Raw genomic sequence first — 22,057 nt, 5'->3', positions numbered from 1 at the left:
CTCACTGTCAGTATAGTATTTCATTTTCTGAGGCATCTATTTCCATTAACAACTCTAAATCTCTTCAAATAAATGTGCGCGCTTGGCTCTCTAGATCTGTTGTTTTTTTCTTGATTAATGCATTTCTAATTAACCATAACTCTGGTCTCTAGGCATCCTACAGACATATTACAAAATAGTTACCCACACCAAGATAAGACTTTCCCTTTCCTCTTTCTTAGTTCAGCTGCTGTCTTAAAATAGTCAGATTCCCACAGCTAGGATCCAAGACTGCCTTGGCCAGGCAACGTGTGACAGTGAGTTAAAACAATGCCAGAGAGATGAGCCTTGCACCCTGATCTGAATGTGGAAATGCTGGGACTCAGCACGATTTCAGGCTGTGGTTTTCTCCCTACCTGTGGGCCCTTCACTGAACAGACTTTGCAAGCTCTAAGGATCATTCACACAATGACTTCTTGACTATTACAATGGAGTTAAACTCACTTACATTCCCATGACATACTCAAAGGCCAGAAGTGCTATACACCAGTTCCTGTAATTAATCACAAGAGGAAAAAGTCATATGACCAGTACCCAGGAGAGGAGAAAAAGAATGGTTTACCCAACCATCCTCATTGATAGTGTCCTGCTTTTGCAGAGGAACAGAAAAGGAGCTCTTTCTGAAGCTACTGCTGATGCTCTGGGTTTCATCAGTGGAATACCAGGATAACATGACTAGAAAACAAGCTTTGTTTATGGTGCTCAGCTTCTGGTCAGGCCTGAGCTGGAAGCCTAAAGTACATACTTGTTTCCAACTCTATTTTTCTCTGCTGGGAATATTCTAAGTCACAAACAACTGAGAATAGCAAAATGATCTCATAGATCAGTTGCTAAAAATATGGGGAAGGCTTTAGTTACAAATGTTCTGACCTAGTGGTTTATAATGCAGCCAGTAGAGGAAGGCAGGAAAGATTCCTGGATTCTGCAACCTCTGAAATTAAGTTTCCCTTTATTGGCAATAACACAGTTTAGTTTGTGTACAGTCCAGTACTGCTAGATGTCAAATCTACAAGAAAAACTTGTAAGAGTGCATCTCTTTTAGAAGCATGTGCATCTGAAATATACAGGAATGGGACACACTAAACATGGACCATAAACTCCACAAAACATACCAAGTACCAATAAAGGCTGAGAACAGTGGGAATACCGTCATCAGAAATGCCAACATAGAAGACAGGAAGGACTCAGAACCCACTCCTATGGGGATAGAAAGATAACTGAGTGGATTAATGGAAGACCCTTGGAAAAACAGATTTCATAGACATTAGGGCTGGAACGGACCTCAGAAGATCGAGTCCAGCTCCGCCCCCGTCCGAAGGCAGGAAGTCAGCTGGGGTCATTACATGGGTATGATACTTTTAGACTAAAATCCTAATACCACCCTGAAAGCTTGATTTACTTTTGACTCCGACCTGGCCTACCCCACTGGCCTTGCACCCACACTCAATTTTCAGTATTATCAGGAAAATCCTGAGTTTATGCTAGTTGAGTAAAACCATCTCCCCCAACATCACACATTGTGCACCATCAATGTTCTGCCAATACAACACCTGTGTGGATGCTGCATTGACCGTATTGATGCAAACAATCCTTTAGTAACTATCCCTCAGCTTCCTTACCTTGAGACAATGACGACAGCTCTGGATACAGTTCTGAATTCTGCTGCCCAGAGGTCACAGGGACCAGAAGCCTTCCAGTCCCCGCCAGGAAAATTCTCTAGTAAACTTTGGACATCTCACATCCTGCTAAACTATATTTACTCCCTTGGGAGCACATGGGATATTATGGCACCCCTCTCCAGGGAATGTCACCTTGACAGGGTGGAGAGGCGTGTGTGTAGTAATGACATTAAGAGCAACAGAGTCAAGAGTCTTGCACTCCTGGGCAGGGTCACCCACGGTGGTAAGGTTTCAGATAAAAGTGCAGTCCAACACAACATAAAAGACCTCAACAGTGGAACAGGCAGATGTAGAAGGCATACTTCTCAATGCCTGTGAATACAGACAAAGGCTGCAGTGCAAGAGTAGCTCCAGTTGCCTTCGATCTCATTGCCACTGGACACAGGTTTCTCCTCCACCAAGAATCATGCAGTTGTCAATGTGCAATGGCCTCCTCGCATAAAGCAAGTCGCATACAGACTTCTCCCACTAATCCAACATCTACTACAATAATCAATACCAATACCCGTAACTTCTACAAAGTCCTGCAGCAATAGAGGAGTGGTGATGGGGACAGATGAAGTCATTGCCAGGAGTCCACTGCAGGCAGTGGTTAAATGATGGTTGCTTCACCCTTGATATGGGACAGGAGGGTGATTTGGCAGCTGTGATCATGACTGAGAAATCCTTTTTAGGATTCCCTCTGCCCACCCTGCATGGGGAGGGATCTAGAAAAGGTGCCCCCCAACATAGGCTATCCCCATTTTACCTTACCTGACTGGACAGCTGCTTCTGGGAGAATCACTCTAATTGTGGTCAAAACACAGAAATGTCTTTTGTATCCTGGAATGTACAAACCCTACTAGATGACCCAGACAGCGACATCTGAATTCAGAACAGCTATTGTCACCTGAGAACTCATGATATCAATATTGATACCACTACCATCAGAGACCAGACATGCAGACAAAGGCCAAGTGGGGAGGGGGGATGGACAGGGGTTATATGTTCTTCTGGAAAGGGAAACCTGCAAGTGACAGGTGAATATAGTGTTGGTTTCACCATTAAGAACCAGATTGTCAGCTGAATGACTGAATTCTGTTAGCCTAAATGAGTGCCTCATGGGCTTTCTGCCTCCAACTGACGAACAATTTGTTTGCTACCAACATCAATATGTACACCCAAACACTCAATGCAGAGGAAGAACAGTGTCATGGGGCAGGGCCCAGGAGTGGCCGTGATCTCTCCTACACCCCTACCGTGCCAAGTTGCCCTTCCAGCACCCTCGTCTCGCCTGCCACGTCTTTGCTGTTTATGTAATATTAATGGGAGGCTGCCTTTCCTGGGCTTCTCTGACCTGGTGCTCCTGCCCTATACGGATCTCTCTTGGTGCACCCACACTAGGGTGTCGCGTGGCTCCTTCCACCCCCAATACCATGCCCAAGCTTCGCCGGTGTTCCGGACGTTCTCATGTCTCTGTGTATGCACCCTCTCAGGGGCCTCTCCGATATGCGCGCTCTCTCCGGGGCCTCTCTGATTTCTGATATGCGCGCCCTCTCCGGGCCTTTAGCTGTGCACTCTGCCCTCTCCAGGCTCTTGCTTGCACGCTAAAGAGCCTGGAAGGGCACAGACTTGCCCTCGCCCCTTTCAAGGGCTTCCCAATCGACTCGCCCTTGTCTGGGGCTTCTCCCATATCCTCGTCCTCACTGGATGCTCTAATCTTATGCTTGCCCTTTCCTGGGCCTCTGATATGCACCCCCTCTCTGGGGCCTCCCCAATATACGTGCCCCCTCTGGGCTTCCAACCGCACGCCCGCCCTTCCCCGGGCTTCCAACCACGTGCCCGCCCTTCTGGGGCTTTTGAACCTAGTCTGCCCTACCTGGGCTCCCTATTCCCAGCCGCTCTATGGCCTGCCTTGCGCTTCTCGTGCTCCCCTGCCCTCACTGGGGCCTCACTCGCGCCTTTCGCGCTCTTGCCCTGTCTGGGGCCTACGCCTTCCGCGCTCTCGCTCCCCTGCCTTCACTGGGGCCTATGCCTCGCGCTTCTCGCACTCCCCGCGCCTTTTCGCACTCTGACCCCCTCTGGGGCCTATGCCTTGCGCTTCTCGCGCTCCCCACACCTTTTCGTGCTCTCGCCCACTCTGGGGCCTATGCCTCACGCTCGGGGCTCAGGTGGCCTCTGGCTGTGCCTGGCCCCCTGACTTCTTCTGGGTCTTTCACCCCACTGGGTTTTACCAAATACCACCCTCACAGGGCTGGGGTCACAACACCCCAAAACGCTGTGCCTCATCCACAGTGCCAGCTCTGGCACCAAATCGCTGTGCCCTCCCTGGGCACCCCGAAAAGCAGCACCCTCTGCACTGCCAGGAATCCCCCCGTTCTGCTGGGGAGCTCCCCTGAGGCCTCCTCCTTCCCCTACAGCCTCACCTGGCCCTCCGGTTTTACACAAACATCACAACAACAAACAAAGCCCTGAGCCCACCGGCTGTAACACAAAATGAGCCTACCAGCTATAACATTCCACGCCCCCCAGGCGCCTCCATGATAGAGGCCTCTCCATCCCATCAACCCACGGACGCTTACTCAGGCAGCTCTGCCTTGCTCTGCTCTGCAGCAGAGCTCCTGCTTCTCAGCCTGTCAGAGGGGAACTGACTCTGGCCTCGGCCTGGCTGTTTATAAAGACCAGGCCCTGCCCCCTTTCGGTCAGCTGACCCAATCTGTTGCTTAAGAAACCTTCAGCTGTGCTGCCCTACTGATTAGCAGCCAAGCCCGATTACCCATGCCAGTAGCAGGCACCCTAGTGCCCTGCTACAAATAGAAAGAACAGTTATATGCTGACCTTGATGAAATCTTGATCATCATCCTGAAAGAGGACAAGATCATCCTCCTTGAAGACTTCAATGCAAGAGTTGGCCAGGACTTTAAATATGTGGAGGGGCACTATTTGGAAGGAAGAAGTGGGCAGGGCCAATTCTACCAGCATCTTTTTACTCTGTAAATGTGCAGAGTGTGACCTTGTCATTACTAACCTTAGTTTCAGACAACGTGACAGGTACAAAACAAAATGGGAACACCCTCACTCGAAACAGTGGCATCTCCTCAACTACATCATCACAAGAGCATGTGTTCTAAAAGATGTCCATATCACACATCAGGAGAGAAGCTGAACACTGCTGGATCGATCATCATTTAGTGAGAACCATCATGTCCATGTGGGTTGTACTGAAGCCTTGAAAGCAATCCAAATCAGTCCAAAGACAGTACAACAAATGCCTTCAGGCCCCTAGATACTGCAAGGTTCTCCAAGCATCTCAGTTAAAAATTTGCCAATCCTAGGATTGAAAATAATAACACTTATTTTCAGGAGGATTGGCAAGCTCTAAAAGAAACCATCCAAAAGGCTTGCACAGAATCAATTGGCTTTAAAATCACCCAATGCCATCAGGGCTGGTTTGATGAAAAAAAATGCTGAGATCAAAGCCCTTTTCAAAGCAGAAAAGAAAAGCTTTCTGTGGTTGGCAAAACGATCTAGTCAGAAGTGGGGAACTTTTTGATGGCTTAAAGGTAAAGTCCAGAGGAAGATTAGAGAAATCAAAAAACAAATGATGGGAAGGCGAAAGAAATCCAACAATCATGACATGCAGCAGAGCTTCTTCAGTGCAATCAAGAATGTACATACAGATCAAATTCTTGCAGGCTCACCCTGCTTAGATCTGAAAATGGCAGTACATTCAAAGACAATAAGTCCATCAAAAACCAGTTTGCTAGGCCATGGCCATTTCTGAACTGTGTGGTTTAATGGGCCATGGCATAAAAACTTTAGGAACCCCTGCTATATTGGATCTCCTCACTGATGTTGCTCTTCTTTAAGAGATGGCTGCTGAGGTATGCCTAGATGGAAAAAATCCACAGGAGCCAGCAACCATAAGCTGGTCGAAAGGAGAAGTGTAGGATGGAGAATGCAGACAGTTCTCAGAAAAACAACTAAATACAACCCAGAAGAGCCCAGAGGTGGAACTGAAGGAAGAGAAAGGGATTTTGGTTATGTGTATTACCATATTATTATATGCTTTTTTTCCTTACACAGTTTGCTGAACAGTCCTGAAATGGTCTCCCTTGTTCCCCCGCTCCCTCTTAAAATGGCAATTGAATGTGCATAGGCAGGAATCAGAGGAACTGCCTGTTTAAGAATCTGGCTTATTTTAACAACATGCACTAGCAGTCAGAACAAAATAAAAATAAAAAAGGAGAGAGAGAGAGAGAGAGAACACAATATTCTTAACATCCATAACTTTCCCCAAATGCATATTTTTTTTGTCAGAGCAGGCTAAGAAAATGTCTAGCAAAATAAATCAATAAATTAAAAAAATAAAATAAAAGGTAGACATTAAAATTGGTACCTGACCATTTAAAATCAAAACTTGCACAACTAAAACAGACAAACAAAGATGCATAGAAATCCTTTCAAGCAATTGAGTAACCGAGGCCTCAATTCCACAAATAAAGAAGTATAAAGAAAGTGCATAAACATAATGAATACAAGATAGTTGTTCCTTGCTTCTCTTGTCTGAGTGCAATATAAGTATCTTGTATCTAGGTTATAGCTGTACTGGTCTAGAGGAAACAGAAATCAGGACTCATAGCAGAGATAATATCTTTTATTAGACCAACAAGATTTTTGCAAAAAAAGTTCTTTAATTGCAAGCTTTCAGGTACAAACACCCTTCATCAAGCATTGGAGAAAAGATTGTAAAAGTTCTCGAGTAGAAATGAAAGTTCATATTTCATAGGATTTGACAGAGGAGTCAATAGATGGAAAACTCCTCTGGGCAGGCAGTTCAAAGCTGGTATGGAGCCTCTCGCCTCCTGTGAGGATCTGTGATGATGCAAGTTATCTTGAAATGAAGGCAGCAGCAGTGTCTCAGGTGATCAGAGTTGCTTCCTGCTTTGGAAAACATGAAGATTTCATTTAAAAATGGCTAAAATTTGATATTGATATTCAATAAAATAAGTATCTTATCTGCTGTGCTTGGATTCAGTGGTGGGAAGAATTAGAGATTTTTTTTGCTTGTTCAGGTGCTTGGCTTTGAATTAGTTTGCAGAACTAAGTGACAGAAGCCATCCTTCTTCTCAGCACCCTTGCCCTCCAATACATTCTCACTACAGTTCTGTAGGTGATTGTTAAACTCTGCCCACACATTTCTAGGATGGGCTCCTTCATTTCTCTGACTGCAGTAGGACATCTTCCATACCACTGGAAGAGTTGCCCATATACTCACTGCACTGGGACCTGCTGAACTGGTCTAAACATGCAGCCCTGAAGTAATTTTGACCCCCTTCATATTACTTACAGCTCTTTTTATGAGAAAGATATTGAAAATGTTCCCAAATTATCTTTTCCTGTCTGATAAGCCTTTAAATCTATCAATGTCCATTTATCTTAGCCTCATCTGTTCTGTCTGGGTTATCCTCAGGAGGCACCTCCTCCAAATACCTGAATGACTTGAGAGAAAAGACACTAGCAAGGGAAGAGATGTTTTATGATCTTCAAGAGCTCCAAAGAGGAGGGCACAAGCTGCAGGAAAGCCATAAGGACTAAAAGGTACATGAAGAAATCCACCATGACATGCAGCTCCTCCCATAGGACATGCAGATACTGCAAAGCAAAATGCTCAGTGACACTTTGGGTCTAGCTACTCAATCAAAAGTCAGCAGACAGTCTTCTTGGTTCTCCTTTTAACCTGACCGTAACATTGTCTGCTTTGCAAATATTATGTGAAAGGTAACAAACAGCAATACCAATAGGAATACTCGACTCTCTGAGATCCAACTGAGTCATCACCATGCACCTCCAATGTCCTTTCAATCCATCAAAAGCACAGTAAACATTCACCTTGCACCTGGTCACATGTTAGTTGAATCTTTCTTTGCTGCTGGCCAGATGCCCAGTTTCAGGCTTCATGAGTCATGGAAGCAAAAGCACCCCAAGTTCCTGCGACTATCAGTTGATATTTCAACCCTACCAACACGCTGGTGTAAGAAAAGCATTGCTGCTTGCAGCTTCTCCAGAAGTCCTAGATTTCGAAGAGAATAAGCCTTACTCACCTGCCCTGAACACCTGTGCTAATGCCTGAGAAACATCCTCTGTGATCTACTTTGCTTTCATAATTGGAGAAATGCACCCCTTTCTGCTTATATGAAGAAGCAATGTGTATGGATGGAGGCCTGTGGGGAAGTAGAACCTGGATATGCATCTCAACTGTTGTCACACTACACGTTAGGAAGCCATTGGATCCCTGCCCCCACACAGGAGATTTTGTACCATGAAATTGACTGCCAGCTGCCAAATAGCAATTCAGAGCTGCAGGTTTCCAAAGCACAAATGATACCTGTATTGACTGGCAAAGCAGCTGTCTTTCTAATATATCCTCAAAGGGGGAGTTTGGCGTGTAACTCCATGACTGGGGTCTTTCCCATCCAAAAGTTCTGTAGCCCCTGTCAGATTTGCATCTGGTGCCACCATCACTGCTTGCTTCACAGGCCCAGTAGCCTAGCACCATTACGTTCACTGGTCAGTGGCTGTCCACAGCCCTGGTAATTTCCATGCAATGCCTGCATTTTTCACTTCTCTGCTTTCTTATTTTCACTGCCGCATGCAAAGAGCTTCTGGTCACTTTAGGGCTTGTTTTTACTTGGGGCAGTAAAGAGGGGCAGAAGGGTGTAGAAGGGCTGGAATTACGAAGAGCATTACAGGATTGCTGCTGGAAAATTTCTGGTGCTTGAAGGCTGCTTGCTTGAGTAAGTGCAAACATACTGCAGAAAGGGGAGAAGATGCAAGGCCAGCAGCAGCAGCATGGATTTCATACGCAGATACCTTGGACAGCTGCCAGGGTTTACTTTAGGGTTTTACACTCCAAATTATGGTTGACATGGGCTTCAGGACAACCTCAAGGTTGATCCTACTTATCAGTTAGAGAGACTCAAAAGCAATATTGTTGTTTATATACCAGTGGTAATAGCCTTGGTAATAAATAGGAGGTGTGGAAGATACTCATAAACAAGAGAAAATACAATTAGTCTGATAATACTGAAAGCTGGTGAGACAGATCTTATAAACTATTTAGTACAGTGCGTTTGTTACAACCTCCCCCATCAGGAGAGTGTGAGGAGAGATATGGGTGGTACTTTACATCCAAGACTATTACCTGTTATAGTCACAGACCATTCAGACTCACAGGACATTGCTTGCTAAAGAACTAAAGTTCTAAATAGTAGAACTAAGACAACAGAGTAATGGGTGGGCATCTTTAACAGACCACCACATTTCACTAAAGAACAAGATGAACTGCTCTTTGAGTATCTGTCTCAAGAAAAGTAGTTACACTGAATGGCTTCAAATCTAGGAGACATTTGCCAGACAGCTCCAGTGACTGGTAACAATTTTCTCAGGCTTCCAAAAAAAGATTAAAATGTCTTCATATAGAAAGCCCAATGCCAGTACTAGACTTAATTCTGATAGAGAAAGAAGAGCTAATCATTGACCTAAAAACTGCAGTTGCTAGGTACATCTTATAATGATCTGGTTAAATGTACTTTACCCAAACAGCAGAGTATGGTACTAATCAGTAACATACATATTAGGGATGTGAAAGGTTAAATGATTAATCATTTAACTGATCAGTGCATTGACAAGTGGTTAGCTTACTGGTTATTCCTTAGCTCCAGGGAGGCTCAGTCTGGCATGGAAGGGAGGGACATGTGGTGCCCCAGCAGGGATCAGAAGGCAGCAGGGTAGGCAGGAGGGGGAAGAAGCAAGGAGGAAGGGAGGGAGGGCAGGTGGGTGAGGATGGACTAGTACCTATAGCCTATGAGGAAAAACAGCAAGCAACCTAATGATTCATCAATTAAGCAATTAGCTGCTTGTTCACAGGTGCTCCCTCCCTCCCAGCCAGGGCTTCAGGTGAGCTGTAGTGTTTGGCTGAGGTTGCCTCCTCCCCCAGTGAAAGGCCTCCCAGCAGGAGCTGTGTCCCAGCTACTGTTATCCATCAATCATTTAACTGATATAATTAGAGGTTAAACAAATATTATTAAGAGATAATAGTACATATCCGGAATTTTTTAAGTTCCAAATCTTAAAGCAATTATTGGCATGGCTGATTGGAACAATTAATGAAAAGCATTAATAACGAATAGAAATTGTTCAAGAAATCCCACTGAATGTCCCAAAAGACAACTCCACACAGACACAGATACCCCCCTACAAACAAACTTACACTGAGCAAGAAGCATCCCAGATTAAAAGATGTGGAAGTGGTAATAAAACTTGTACTGAAAGGAAGAACAAATAAAGGATGAAGAAAATGGAAGTAAATAGCAATGAATAAAAATTGAAAGTGAAATACACAGGTGATTGATAATGAAAGCTAAAGGTGCCAATGGGCAATGAGTTAAAAACCTGAGCCAATTTTTAAAAACATCCCGGGAAGAAAAATATATCTTATGTTGCAAATAGGTACATTGCTAGATGCAAATATAAAGATAGATAGAAATGTTGAACGGGAGGCTGCAGACCCGGGACCCTGGCATCTGGGGGCCTTCTCCAGCATGGCTGAGGGGTGGGAGTGAGGGACCTGGACCTGTGTCCTGGTGAGCCAAGGGGGCAGGGGAGCTCTGATTTTCCATGATAAAAAACCCAAAATCAAATACCAAAATTTATAGGTATTTATAATATATTATAGTGATTGAGGCACTGGTAGGCTTCCAAATTGCTTTAAAGTTGTAAATATATCAACAAAACATTGGTGTTCAATTGCTACCTATATATAGTGGTGTTTCATTTTAATCATGGATTAGGGGGGTTTTAATTGGAGAATTCGCTATTTTTAAAACAGAGAAAACCAGGATCCCTGCTTATCTCAGAGTTGCAGAAGAACTAGCTGAGGAGGAACTAATTAACTACTGCTAGTTATTGACAAATCTTGAAAAACTGGAGAAATTTCAGAGAAAACATAGTTCCAAGATTTTTTAAAAAGGGTGAAAAGGATGGCCCAAAGCATGGTAGAATCATAAAGAATCATAGAAAATTAGGGTGGAAGGGACTTCAGGAGGTCATCTAATCCTGCGTTTCCCAATCTTTTCCAGCCCAAGGCACACTTACATTAATAACAATTTTCCACGGCACGCCGGTTAAGGCATTCCCCATCCTCATACCTAGTGTAGCTCATTGTCATGGCAAAATTCCGTGCGCACCTGTTCATTTCTGACAACACTTTTGTCCCACAGCACACTTGTTGGGAAACCCTGATTTAGTCCAACCCACTGCTTAAAGCAGGACTACCAACTATATTACCTTAGTCAATACTTTGTCTAGCTGGGTCTTAAAAACCTGCAAGGATAGAGATTCCACCACCTCTCTGGGTAACCTGCTCCCGTGCTTTACTATCTATCTTTCTTGATATCTAGCTTTCCTTGCTGCAACTTGAGACCATTGCTCCTTGTTCAGTGATCCACCACCACTGAACAGTCCAGCTCCATCCTCTTTGGAACCACCTTCAGGTAGTTGAAGGCTGCTATTAAAATCCCTTCTCAGTCTTCTCTTCTCCAAACTAAATAAGCCCAGTTCCCACAGCTTCTTCTCAGAAGTCACACGCCCCTGCCTTCTAATCATTTTTGTTGCCTTCTGCTGGACTCGCTCCAATTTATCCACATCTTTTCTGTAGCAGGGAGCCCAGAACTGGACACCCTACTCCAGGCATGGCCTCAGTTAATTAACTGGCTGGTTTCCCGATTGGCTACTGGAGCACCACCTACTCATTTAGTCCCAGCTGTAGCAGCAGACTCCAGGCCAGCTAACAGTTCTGACTTGTTTGCTTTGGCAAGCCTTCTGGGTCCCAACACCAGAGCAGCTCTATTCCTGGACTTCAGCTTGTGGATTGTCCCTTGTACTCGGGTAACTCAGCATCGGATTCCCAGACCCTGCCCATAGATCTCCATCTAGTCCAGGTAATTTAGATCCCAAACCCTGACTCAGTCTCTGGTCCCAGCCTTTCCTCATGGCCTAACCATTAGGCAAGACCACCTACACCTGAACACTGACATGCACAGATAGTTCATAATCATAGAGCAGAAGCTGTAAGTTGCACAGACATTTTCCAAGTCATCACAGGAATAGGGAGGCTCAGAAGGCATAGCAAGATAGAAGTTCAAGTTGGATAGACTCTGCCTTGAAATAAAATGTAATTGTTTAAATAGACTACCTCATTCTTTTCTGTTCTCTTCCTGCAGTACACAACAGTTTAGTTGCTTGACAACTGAAAAGCAACAGTTTGACCATAATAATAACATTAATCAAGATGCTTAGTTCCTGAGTTAGCTCAATACATTGGTACACACCAATATCTGGGTGAAATTTAACAGCTTGGGATACACAGGAGGTCAGTCTAATGATCTAATGGTCTCTTTTGGCCTGTATCATATGTATCATAAAGTAGAATCATCTACATCATCTTGTATATCATGAGTTCCAAATTCCAAATTCTTTGTAAGGACAAATCATATTTAGTAGCCTGGCAGGGGAGTGTCAAAAGACACAAGTATGTTTTGAGAGACTAATGGCAAAAAAAGTGTCAGGTGGAAGAGAACGCTACACACACATTCCAGAACAGAAGACAACCCTCCACCAATCCACAGCTTGATAAACTTCTCTTCATTGCAAAGTCTATGCCAGCTTTTCTTCGACAATGTTTCTCTCTCAACATAATGCTTAGCATTATGAGTACATGCACAGGAGGAATTAGAACCGGTATACTCACCCTTTGTGCTCCCTGGACAGCTCATCTCTGTTGACATCCCACAGGGCTTTGTGCTAACATGCCCTTGGGCAGGGCCCTATTGCAACAAAGGAAAGCTACTGACATCCATTCCAGAATCTTCAATAATTAAAATACTTACTGTGCAGAATGGGTCAGGATTTGAGCGTACACAGCATGTTTTCTTTAGCCACATCGGTCACCACTGAAATTCTGTAGGAACAGAGTTGGTGTCATACTTGGTTCAGATAAGATGCACTGAAGACAACGCTCATTAAGAATAGGGTCTGTAACATATAGCAGCCACTATGCTGCATGAATATTTTCTCTTGGGGAGTGGGGGGGGAGAAAGAAGGGGCTTAGTCCTGCAGTGGTTTAGTGGCATTTACTCACAAGCTCTTCTTCTGCCTAAAGGTTTTGTGCCTGCATAAAACTTGCAGGATTAGGTCCAAATCCAGTTACTTAAGAAGGTGCTTGTTCAGTTGTGTGCAAGACTGAGATGGTTTTTAACTATGGAAGTAAAAGAAAAGTTTTAGATGTGCAAGACTGAGAAGGTTGAGCTTTCCAGGTAAACTGTATGTGCTAGAAAGACTGTAAACATAGCATGTTTAAAAATATTTTTTAGAAGTATTTTCTTTTTCCTTGACACCCTCCCCAAACAGAAGGTAAATGCCAGGGTTATGGGAGAGCAACAAATCTCTCTTGATAGTATAGAACTTCTCCCCAGCCCACTCATACTTCCTGGGTTACAGCTACTTAAACTTGTTTTTACTCTTTAAACCTCTGCAGAGTTGCAGTTTGACTCTGTACCCTATGAAGAAATAGGACTGCAAAAAAAAAAAAAGAGATAAATGATCACCTGCAGTAGAATCATCTGAAAAACAGATCAAGATGCTTAGTGATGGTGCTTAAATAGTTAAAATACCAACCAATTTCTACTGAGAGCCCAGGAACAGAGTAAATGAGAATCAGACCTTCAGATTTAATGGACCCAAACCATTAATGTGTAGAGCGCAAATAATGTTATATATTAGTTAGTGGGTGCAAGAAAAATCAGTGCAAGGAAGTCTAGTAATCTGGAGAAAGTCATAGACCTTACCTACATTACGTCTAAACCAGTGATTCTCAATCAGGGTGCTGCAACTAGGGAAGCCATGGGATCCTTTTAATGGTGTGGTGCAATATTAGCACTGTTAGGTGTGAAGATGTTTGTACGATACACCAGATAAACCCAGAAATTTCAAATAGGAATTCATAGCGTCATAAAGGTTCTGACCTGTTGTGATCTTTCGGAGTTCTGTGCCACAGAAAAACTGCTCTATTATTTTTTCCAAAATCAAAAACCAAGTAAAAGATAAGGGCTGGCATTTTCTGAGGGATGCCTAGAGCCTAACAAGATTGAGAACCATGATCATTCTAAGTTAAAGATGTGACAAAAATCACAGACTGTCACTGACATAGCTATGCCAGCAAAACCTCTAGTGGGGTTATAGGGCAAAGCTATGCTGTTCACAGGAGCTGGTCAATTATGGAGGACAGAGCATCTGTTCACCAGGGCGCTCCATGGGAAGACTCCATGGTCACAAAATCTTGGAAAACCATTTTAGGCTGAACATAAGGAAAAACTTCTTTACTGTCTGAGTTCCCAGGGCCTGGAATAGACTCCCTGTTTAGGTGGTGCAGGCACCTACTCTGGATGTTTAAGAAACACTTGGATGCTTATCTTGCTGGGATCTTTTGACCCCCGCTGACTGCCTGCCCTTTGGGCAGGGGGCTGGACCTGATGATCTTGTGAGGTCCCTTCCAGTCATAATGTCTAAGAATCTTTCATAGATTTCATTCTGCTGGCAGAGATGTGTCCACACCAAGCAGCCTGGCTGCCTTAGTGTTGATGTCATAGCAGCTCTCATACTACAGACACTGCCTTTGTGGGCCTAAGATGCAGCAGGAGCTGGCAGGTGCAAGTTACATCAACTCATACCTTTCCAAATTTGACCCACAGACAGACCAGGAAAAGTGCCCATATCCTTCTTACCCCTTTGTTAGAAAGGAAAAGAAGGTTCCAAAGGAACTGAGATGCTGCCTTCCCAGGTGATAAGAGATTGGACACCCATATTTCCCTCCTGACAAATAGAATTCAGTATCCAACCTCTTTTCTGTGGGAAACAGATTTCTACAACTGCACAGAAATATTTCAGTGTAGCTGTTGAATACAGAGACTAAAGAGCAATACAGCAGATGAAAACAAACCAACCACACCACTTCGGAGAACTCTTGCTGATTATTTTCAGCTGCTCCGGATCACATTGCTACAAAAACCAGCAAGAAACACATTTTTCAAGCGTGCTCTGCTCTGCCACAGATAAATGCTCCTCTTCATTTCCTATGAAGTAAAGAGAAGAGACAACGTTCAGCGTTGCACTCTCATGCTAAAAGGCCACTAAGAAAGAGGTTAATTGCACTGACGGCAAGAGAAAAAACATCACGATTAGTCAAACTTCCCTATAATTACAGTAAATTTGAATCATGTGACATCTCCAGCTTTGTTACTTCCTTAAAAAGGATTTTAGTTTCTGGTCACTGCTGTCACTTAGAACTCTTCGCTATGCTTCCCAGATGCAAAGCCTTGCTGCAGAGATGCCACCCTCTTTGTAAAAGGTGTCCTCTTTCATAAGCCCGCCTCCAGGCTCTAGGTAGAAGGGCTGGATGTAAAAGACTTCACTGGAAAAGTGAAAAAAACGTATAACAGTTCCAGCAGGGTGGAGGTCACCACATCCTGATGACAGGTAACCTCACAAAGAAACTGAGTCATTTATAGTAACCAGAACACTGTATTAAAGGAGTATAAAAAGGAGTCACTGTATAAAGGAGTCTGTACCAAATGCATGCAGCTGGACAATTTAAAAGAAGAGAAAGCAGATTAGTAGATAATGAAATTCATATTATGCAGCGTTCCAGGGGAAAGTAGTGGATGAATTATTACACTGAGATGACAATACACAAAAGCTTAACATAGACAGAACCAAAGGAACTGGCAGACTGAAAAAGACGACAAAGGACACAAGAGACTTGTGGACACTGATTTGGGTTATGGTAGCACTGTTTATAGAAGATAGATGTCTGTCTTTATGTACATTTTAGGTGACTGGATTCTTAAGTGTTAAATCTGATAAGTTAGATTAATAAATAAGGACCCATGAACAATGATGGAACAAATGCTTTAAAGAGAAAGCGAGCCTCAATACTAATGTTAGCAAGGATTACTGTCTAGGTAGTCCTGAGGAGGCAGAAAGCATCTCAGCTCTGTAAATAATAACCATGTCTACTATGCAAGTTAGTTTAGTGAGGGGATGTGAAACTGGAAGAGAAGATTTTTCAAGAAAATGCTTACCTCACTGCTATAAAAGCTATGGAACTGCAGTCAGCTTCTTCCCCATGTTCATGCATTGTCTCCTTATTGCTCCCTGGTAGGGGCAGCCAGCTATGTACTTCTGAAAAACAAAGCAACCAGGCCAGTTCTGGCATTCTCTTCTTCCTTGCATCTGGGCTGGTCACTGGCCAGATGTTTCCCCAAAGTACTCACAGTTTTGAGGATCATTTTTGCCAGAAGCACAGGTGGGAGTCTGCAGTAGAGAAGTTGTGCCAGCTGTTTCTCAGAGTTTCCAAGCCTCCTTCTCATTAGCCTTAAATTTCTCTTGAATAAGTCAAATGAAGGACAAGCCTTCAAAACATTTCTCATGATCTCTCAATCTGCAATAGCCAGTCAAAGATAATCCCTCCTTACTAGGGCAGGGAAGGAAAAATCTGCAGAGTGTTGAGATGGGCTCCCAAGCACAGCCACTTCCTTCAGTGTGCAGCAGGATGCCTTCTACAGCTCCACTCGAGCCCTGATCAGCAGGGAACACAGCAGGAAGAGGTAAATGGCGGGGTGGTAGTGACCAGGGAGCAGATGAGGGGCAAGATGCCTCCTTTCCCTACCTCTTACTCCTCACCCCACCTTCTTACCCGCACCTCTGCTTTTCCCCCTCCCACCAGCCTCATTACTTCTGCTTTTCCTATTCCCTTGCTGGTTTCCCTGCCATAGCAGCAGGGTGGTGGTTGGAGGGTGGTGGGTGACAAAACTTAGGCTGACCCCCCTATAATTAGATTCTAGACACAAAATTAAAGCAAACTTTTAATTTTTCATGTCTAAAATCTAATTATTGGGAGATCATATTAAAATTTGAAGTCATCTTAGAACTGAATACAAAATTATTCAGTTTAGCGTTTTCCTCACACTATAATTGCAAACTAATGTACAAGATGGTCAATACAAATCACCCAGTGTCTTTTCAGATAAGGACTTAACCCACAAAAATTCTCTGATAGAATCAGATACCTGGAACATTTAAGCTAATTATGCCATACATTTACCAAGATAGCTGCAACTTCATGCCCGGTTACACCACCACATTAGTGTTTATTCTTCTCCAGGCCAGGTAAGAGTCAGTCTTGGATTACACTATGGCCAAAAGGCACTATGGATTAGGGCTGGCTGGCTCCACTGTCCCTACTCATTCAGTGGCTTGTCATTTATAGGCATCCGACTCCAAAGCATTTTTTCAGTTATGGAGTGGGGCGGGGGTAGGGGGCAGAATCAGTGCTCATTGCAAAGTGATAGGCATACCTAGCTATTCAGTTCCTTAGCAGAGCTCGGATTTCAAAGCGGGGTGGGTTGGCCTTTGAAAGCTGAAATTGTTAGGTTAAAATTTACTTCCAACAAAAGCTTTTTTAGAAGCATTAAAATGTTAAAGAGAATTTTCATATCATTTTGAATGGTATAAAATATAAATAAAGGACAACATGAGTCTTTGCTCCAAGTGTTCTAGTGGCTGTATATATCAAGCTTGCCTGGAAGTACTTCATTTCAGCCTATACAAACAACTACAGTGGATGATGTGCTATAAAAGATTTGCTCAAGCCCCATTAACAAATGAGTGATGCATGCAACTCTCTTCTCTTTCCCTAGAAAGGTGGTGAAATACAAGTTCAATATATAAACATGGGTTGGTTCAGTTATCCTAGAGTGGGTTATGGTAGCACCTCACTTACACCCTGGTATATTGCAGCATGTGAAGTCAACACCTGCGCTTTAAAACAAAGTCAAATGGATATTGAAGTTTCACTACCAGAACTAAAACTTTATTTCCATGTTTATTACACAGTTGTCTTTGATGCCAAGTACATTAGATTATTTTAACATAAGATTTCAGTGAAGAGTATTTACTCTCCACTCAACAGGTTAAGAAGGAATGTAAAACTATAGAAAAACCATTTAACTTTTTTGAATTTTGGCAAAACAGAACAATAAATATTTTTCTATTTTCTCCTCAGATCTTTCAAGACGAATCTTGTTATAAAAAGATTTAGCATCAGTTTCATAACCACACATCTCAGGAAAAAATAGGCATAGAAAATCCATTTCTTATGCTAGATACTGGTTACAAATAAATTATTTAGAGTGTTAACACAAAACTCCCAACTCCTATTTTTAAATACAAATACGGTCCTATATTATGAAATGGAGGATAATTAAAATATATTGATGGCTAAAAACCTAATTATTTAAAGCAAACCCAAACATGCTGTTTGCTTCTGTATGGAAGAATTAGGATATTGTAAGATTCAAGCACTGCAGTAAGTTATATTTGACATCAATATTGACCCCTTGATGCCTAGATTTTAACTGCCAAACACTAAACACTTGGGAGGCATGAGTTCAGGATTGACTAGCACCAGGTGGCTTTAAAATACTAACATTTAAAAAAAAAAAAAAAAAGACAAGTTTCTGATAGTGACATACACAGTTTAGGTGAGAGTTTCCAAATAAACTTATGTTAGACAACCAAACAAATCACTCATGTATCTTGAAGTACACAAGAACACAGTGCTTCCACAGCTTATCCCCAGTTCTTAAAATACAAAAATATCAATTATGGGTAGTCAATAGTTATCAAAATCTTTATTGGTACAGAATGAAAGCAGCATTTTACTTTATTTCTTTAAACCATACATCATAAAATTCCTAATACATATCAAATGAATGAGTGAAATAGTCTGCTCTATTTAACTTATTAATCATATCTCTGGATTTGATACATCCTTCTTCACCAAGAACAAATATCATGTTTAAACAGCAACAGGAAGGCAGTTCCTTGATGTGAAAGGCCAGTGTTTCTAGATGCATCACTTAAACGTATGATCACATACAGTAAGAGTGGAAAAATCATTTTTAGTAAGCAAAACAATTAAGACTGGGCACGAATGTCTTACTACAAGCCCCCTGGGAACACATGGTTGCTTGTTACAAGTATTCTGTGGCCCTTTTTGGTGAGAAAAACAAAGTATGGCTTTTCAAGCATCCTTTACAGAAACAAGTGTTTTGCAATACCATTTTGTTGATTTTGGTTAGGTTTTAGACTATTTCTGACATCTTGCCTTGTGACATTATCTGCTACTGTGTTAGAAAAAAAAAAATGCAACATCTGTACAACAATCAGTGATTTATAGTCACTCATTAACATAAGTAAAACCAACCATTTTTCTTCCTCATAAAAGCTACCTTGCAATACTGTCAAACATATGGACACTCACTATAGTTCATCATACAAAATTAGACAATCTTGTTCTCCTGTAGGTAACCTAGTTTCTGCAGAGAGTGAATACAACCAAATGCAGTCATCCAAAATGTACCTTTCACACCTTTAGTTATCAGGTCACCCTCTGCATCGTAACCCTCACATAGGGTTGTGTCTGGTATCATGTAGAAGTTTTGGCTCATGTAATTTTTTGTTAAACAGTTTTAATAAAACTAGTTAAAACATTTGTACAATATACCCATCCAGTCTGACAAAAAGGCAAATCAATGAAGAAATACAAAAAGTAAAAGAGTGCACTACCCAGTTCCAGTATTTAACGTCGTGTCACTTACAGTCTATGAAAATAAACCCAGACATGTAATTATTTTAAAATACACCACTTCCACATTTATCTGTATATTTTATTAGTAGAAGAGGAGAGCTCTTAAAAACATTACTCTTAAAATATTGAGGTGCATAAGCCAAGTGGGTTACACTTGACAAGGTAAGTTGCAGAAGAGAATTCTTTCAAATTTGGCATTCCCTTTATATACCTTACCTTGCTGGCAAGGCCTAAGTTTGTAGTACCTAAACCTTCTAGTAAGAACAGTAAATTTTCCTTAAATGGAGAATGATTAATACAGATAACTACAAGAAACAGTGAGGTCAGCAGTTCTATGGGGTCTTAAGAAGCTACAAGTCCTGATTTAACTTTCAAATGGTACAATGTCACAACAAATTTAAGGCCATGTTTTATTTGCTGATTAATGGACAAGAGGCAATGGATTCCCCCTCCCCCCAAATATTTTCTTGAAAGTCTGTGCTCATAAAAATCATGAAAAGTTGGAAAGACTTAATTATTGAAACTTTAAATATATTTTACACAATCTTGTTTGTACAAAAATACAAGTTAAATATAAACATAAAGCAATCATGAGAATTTTATGTAAATCCATTTTGTGGTATTCTGTTATATATAAAAAAGTTTCTCAGCTCCATCTCATTTGTGAAAAGATCAATACCAGATTGAATCACTACTGGCAAAGGGCCCTAAAAAAAAAAGCACACTTCAGCACTGAATGTTTGACAATGTAAGTACCATTTCCTGATTGCATCTTTTCTAAGGATTGGCAAAAAAATAGGGCAGTATGTCCATAAACCAACAAATAATTTGGCTGCAATGTATCGTAAAACACAAACACACAGATCTGTACAATAAACCCATTAGCTATGCAGTACATACTTGTTACACACCACACATAGACGTGGAATGAAACTTAATGAGGTGTCCCTTGTAGTTCACTGTTATTCAGTCTGGCATTTTGTCTTACTTCATCGAACGAATAAGACTTTGTAACCTTTCCATTCTTGAAGACCGTATGAAGGAGATCCTGCAACAAAACACCATTTGATTTTAGCATGTCTGAAAAAAATCAGGTGGTCTTTCAAGGAGACATTCCAGACACTTGCAAAGTTATGCTGGTAGATGTTTATATATTTAAGTTAAATCAACAAATGCTGGAGCCTATCTGCTTCATACAGTACTGTCCAACACCGCATCATGATCCACAAACTGTACCTCATGACGTCTGACTTGGATCCAAGTCAGACCATTCATAGCCTCTTGGAGAACAGACACTTGTGTGGAACTAAAAAACTCTGGAACTATGTGGCCAGAAAAAGTAGATGGAACTCCCAAAAAGAACAACTTATCACAAGGCAGTGCATTTGCCCCACTTCTATTCAGTATCTACATTAATGTACCTCTTCCTGCCAAATGTCACCATTGCATTCATGCTGCTGATCTCTGCATTACCACACAGCAGGAGAATTGAGGACACAGGGAAGATCCTGGACAAGGTACTGATGTCAGATTATTACCTAAAAAATTAATCTCAAACCCAACTGCAACAAACCCCAAATCTGTGCTTTCCATCTGAGAAACTGGGAATGTGCAATGACACCTAGAGGTTACTTGTGGCAATGAGAGTCTCAAACATCAGAAACACCCAGTCTACTTGGGGGTAACACTGGACCATATACTTAACTTTAAAAAAAAGCACATATTGAATGCCAAAGCCAAGACTGACACACAAAACAACATTCTGCATAAGCCCGCAGATTCCAAGTGGGGAGCACATTCATCCAGCCTACGCACCACAAAGCTTTAGCTTTGTTTCTCTGTGGCTGAATATGCCTGCACCACCTGGGGATGCTCAAGTCACAGGAAACATAGTGCGTGCATGCAGGCAGGGAACAGGGGTGGGTTTTAGGCAGCCTGTTCTAATTCTGCATGTATCACTTAGGGCAGTATCACTATCTGGCACAGTACCCCCTTACATCAAGGGGAAAGTAGCAGGTGACATTGACTGGCAGGTACAAGAGTCAGACGATCATCACCCATTACATGAACATCAACCTGCACACCATCATCTCTCACTGAGACACAGCTTTGTTTTCTACCACACTACTGACCATATTACCACCACATGCACCCCACAAGATTTGGCAACACCAACACCAGAAGCAGTGGTCTACACAAAATATTTGAAGCAGACCATATAGGAAGGTTGGATTGGAGACACAATGAGGAGGAAGTTAAGCTCCAGTGCTGTGCCCTTAAAAACTTATGCATGGGGCTTACTTTATATTCAAATAATCCAACTGACTTCAAGAAGGATTTAATTTGTGTAGCAAGAGTGAGCAGCCAAATAAATGTTTGCAGAACTAGGGCCTTGGCTGGTAAGAGATCACTTCTTGCATTTCAATGTTGAATACTAACATCAGTTGCAACTGAACTCCAACTAGCTTCGAGCATCAAGCACAATGAAAGTCTTTTTTCAGATATGTGGGGAGCCAGAGGAAAAGCAAGGGTAACATCGGACCCCTGCTGAACCAGATGCGGCAACTGACAACTGATGCCCAGGAAAAAGCCA

At 42.3% G+C, this 22,057-nt stretch overlaps 1 protein-coding gene across 1 annotated transcript in view; it reads right to left on the bottom strand.

Annotated features, from left to right (window-relative positions):
- Positions 1-17,663: 17,663 nt before the first annotated feature.
- The window catches only part of NAMPT (nicotinamide phosphoribosyltransferase), a 42,972-nt gene continuing 38,578 nt past the window's right edge, over positions 17,664-22,057 (bottom strand). The window contains exon 11 of the mRNA XM_019543559.1: positions 17,664-20,512. Coding sequence (XP_019399104.1) covers positions 20,399-20,512 — 114 coding nt within the window. The 3' untranslated portion in view covers positions 17,664-20,398. The remainder of the gene's footprint in view (positions 20,513-22,057) is intronic.

The sequence above is a fragment of the Crocodylus porosus genome, unplaced genomic scaffold, assembly GCF_001723895.1.
Source record: "Crocodylus porosus isolate Cpor-Errol unplaced genomic scaffold, CroPor_comp1, whole genome shotgun sequence".
Taxonomy (NCBI): Eukaryota; Metazoa; Chordata; order Crocodylia; family Crocodylidae; genus Crocodylus; species Crocodylus porosus.
Note: the sequence above shows the minus strand (reverse complement) of the source record. Positions and strands in the feature narration are given on the sequence as shown.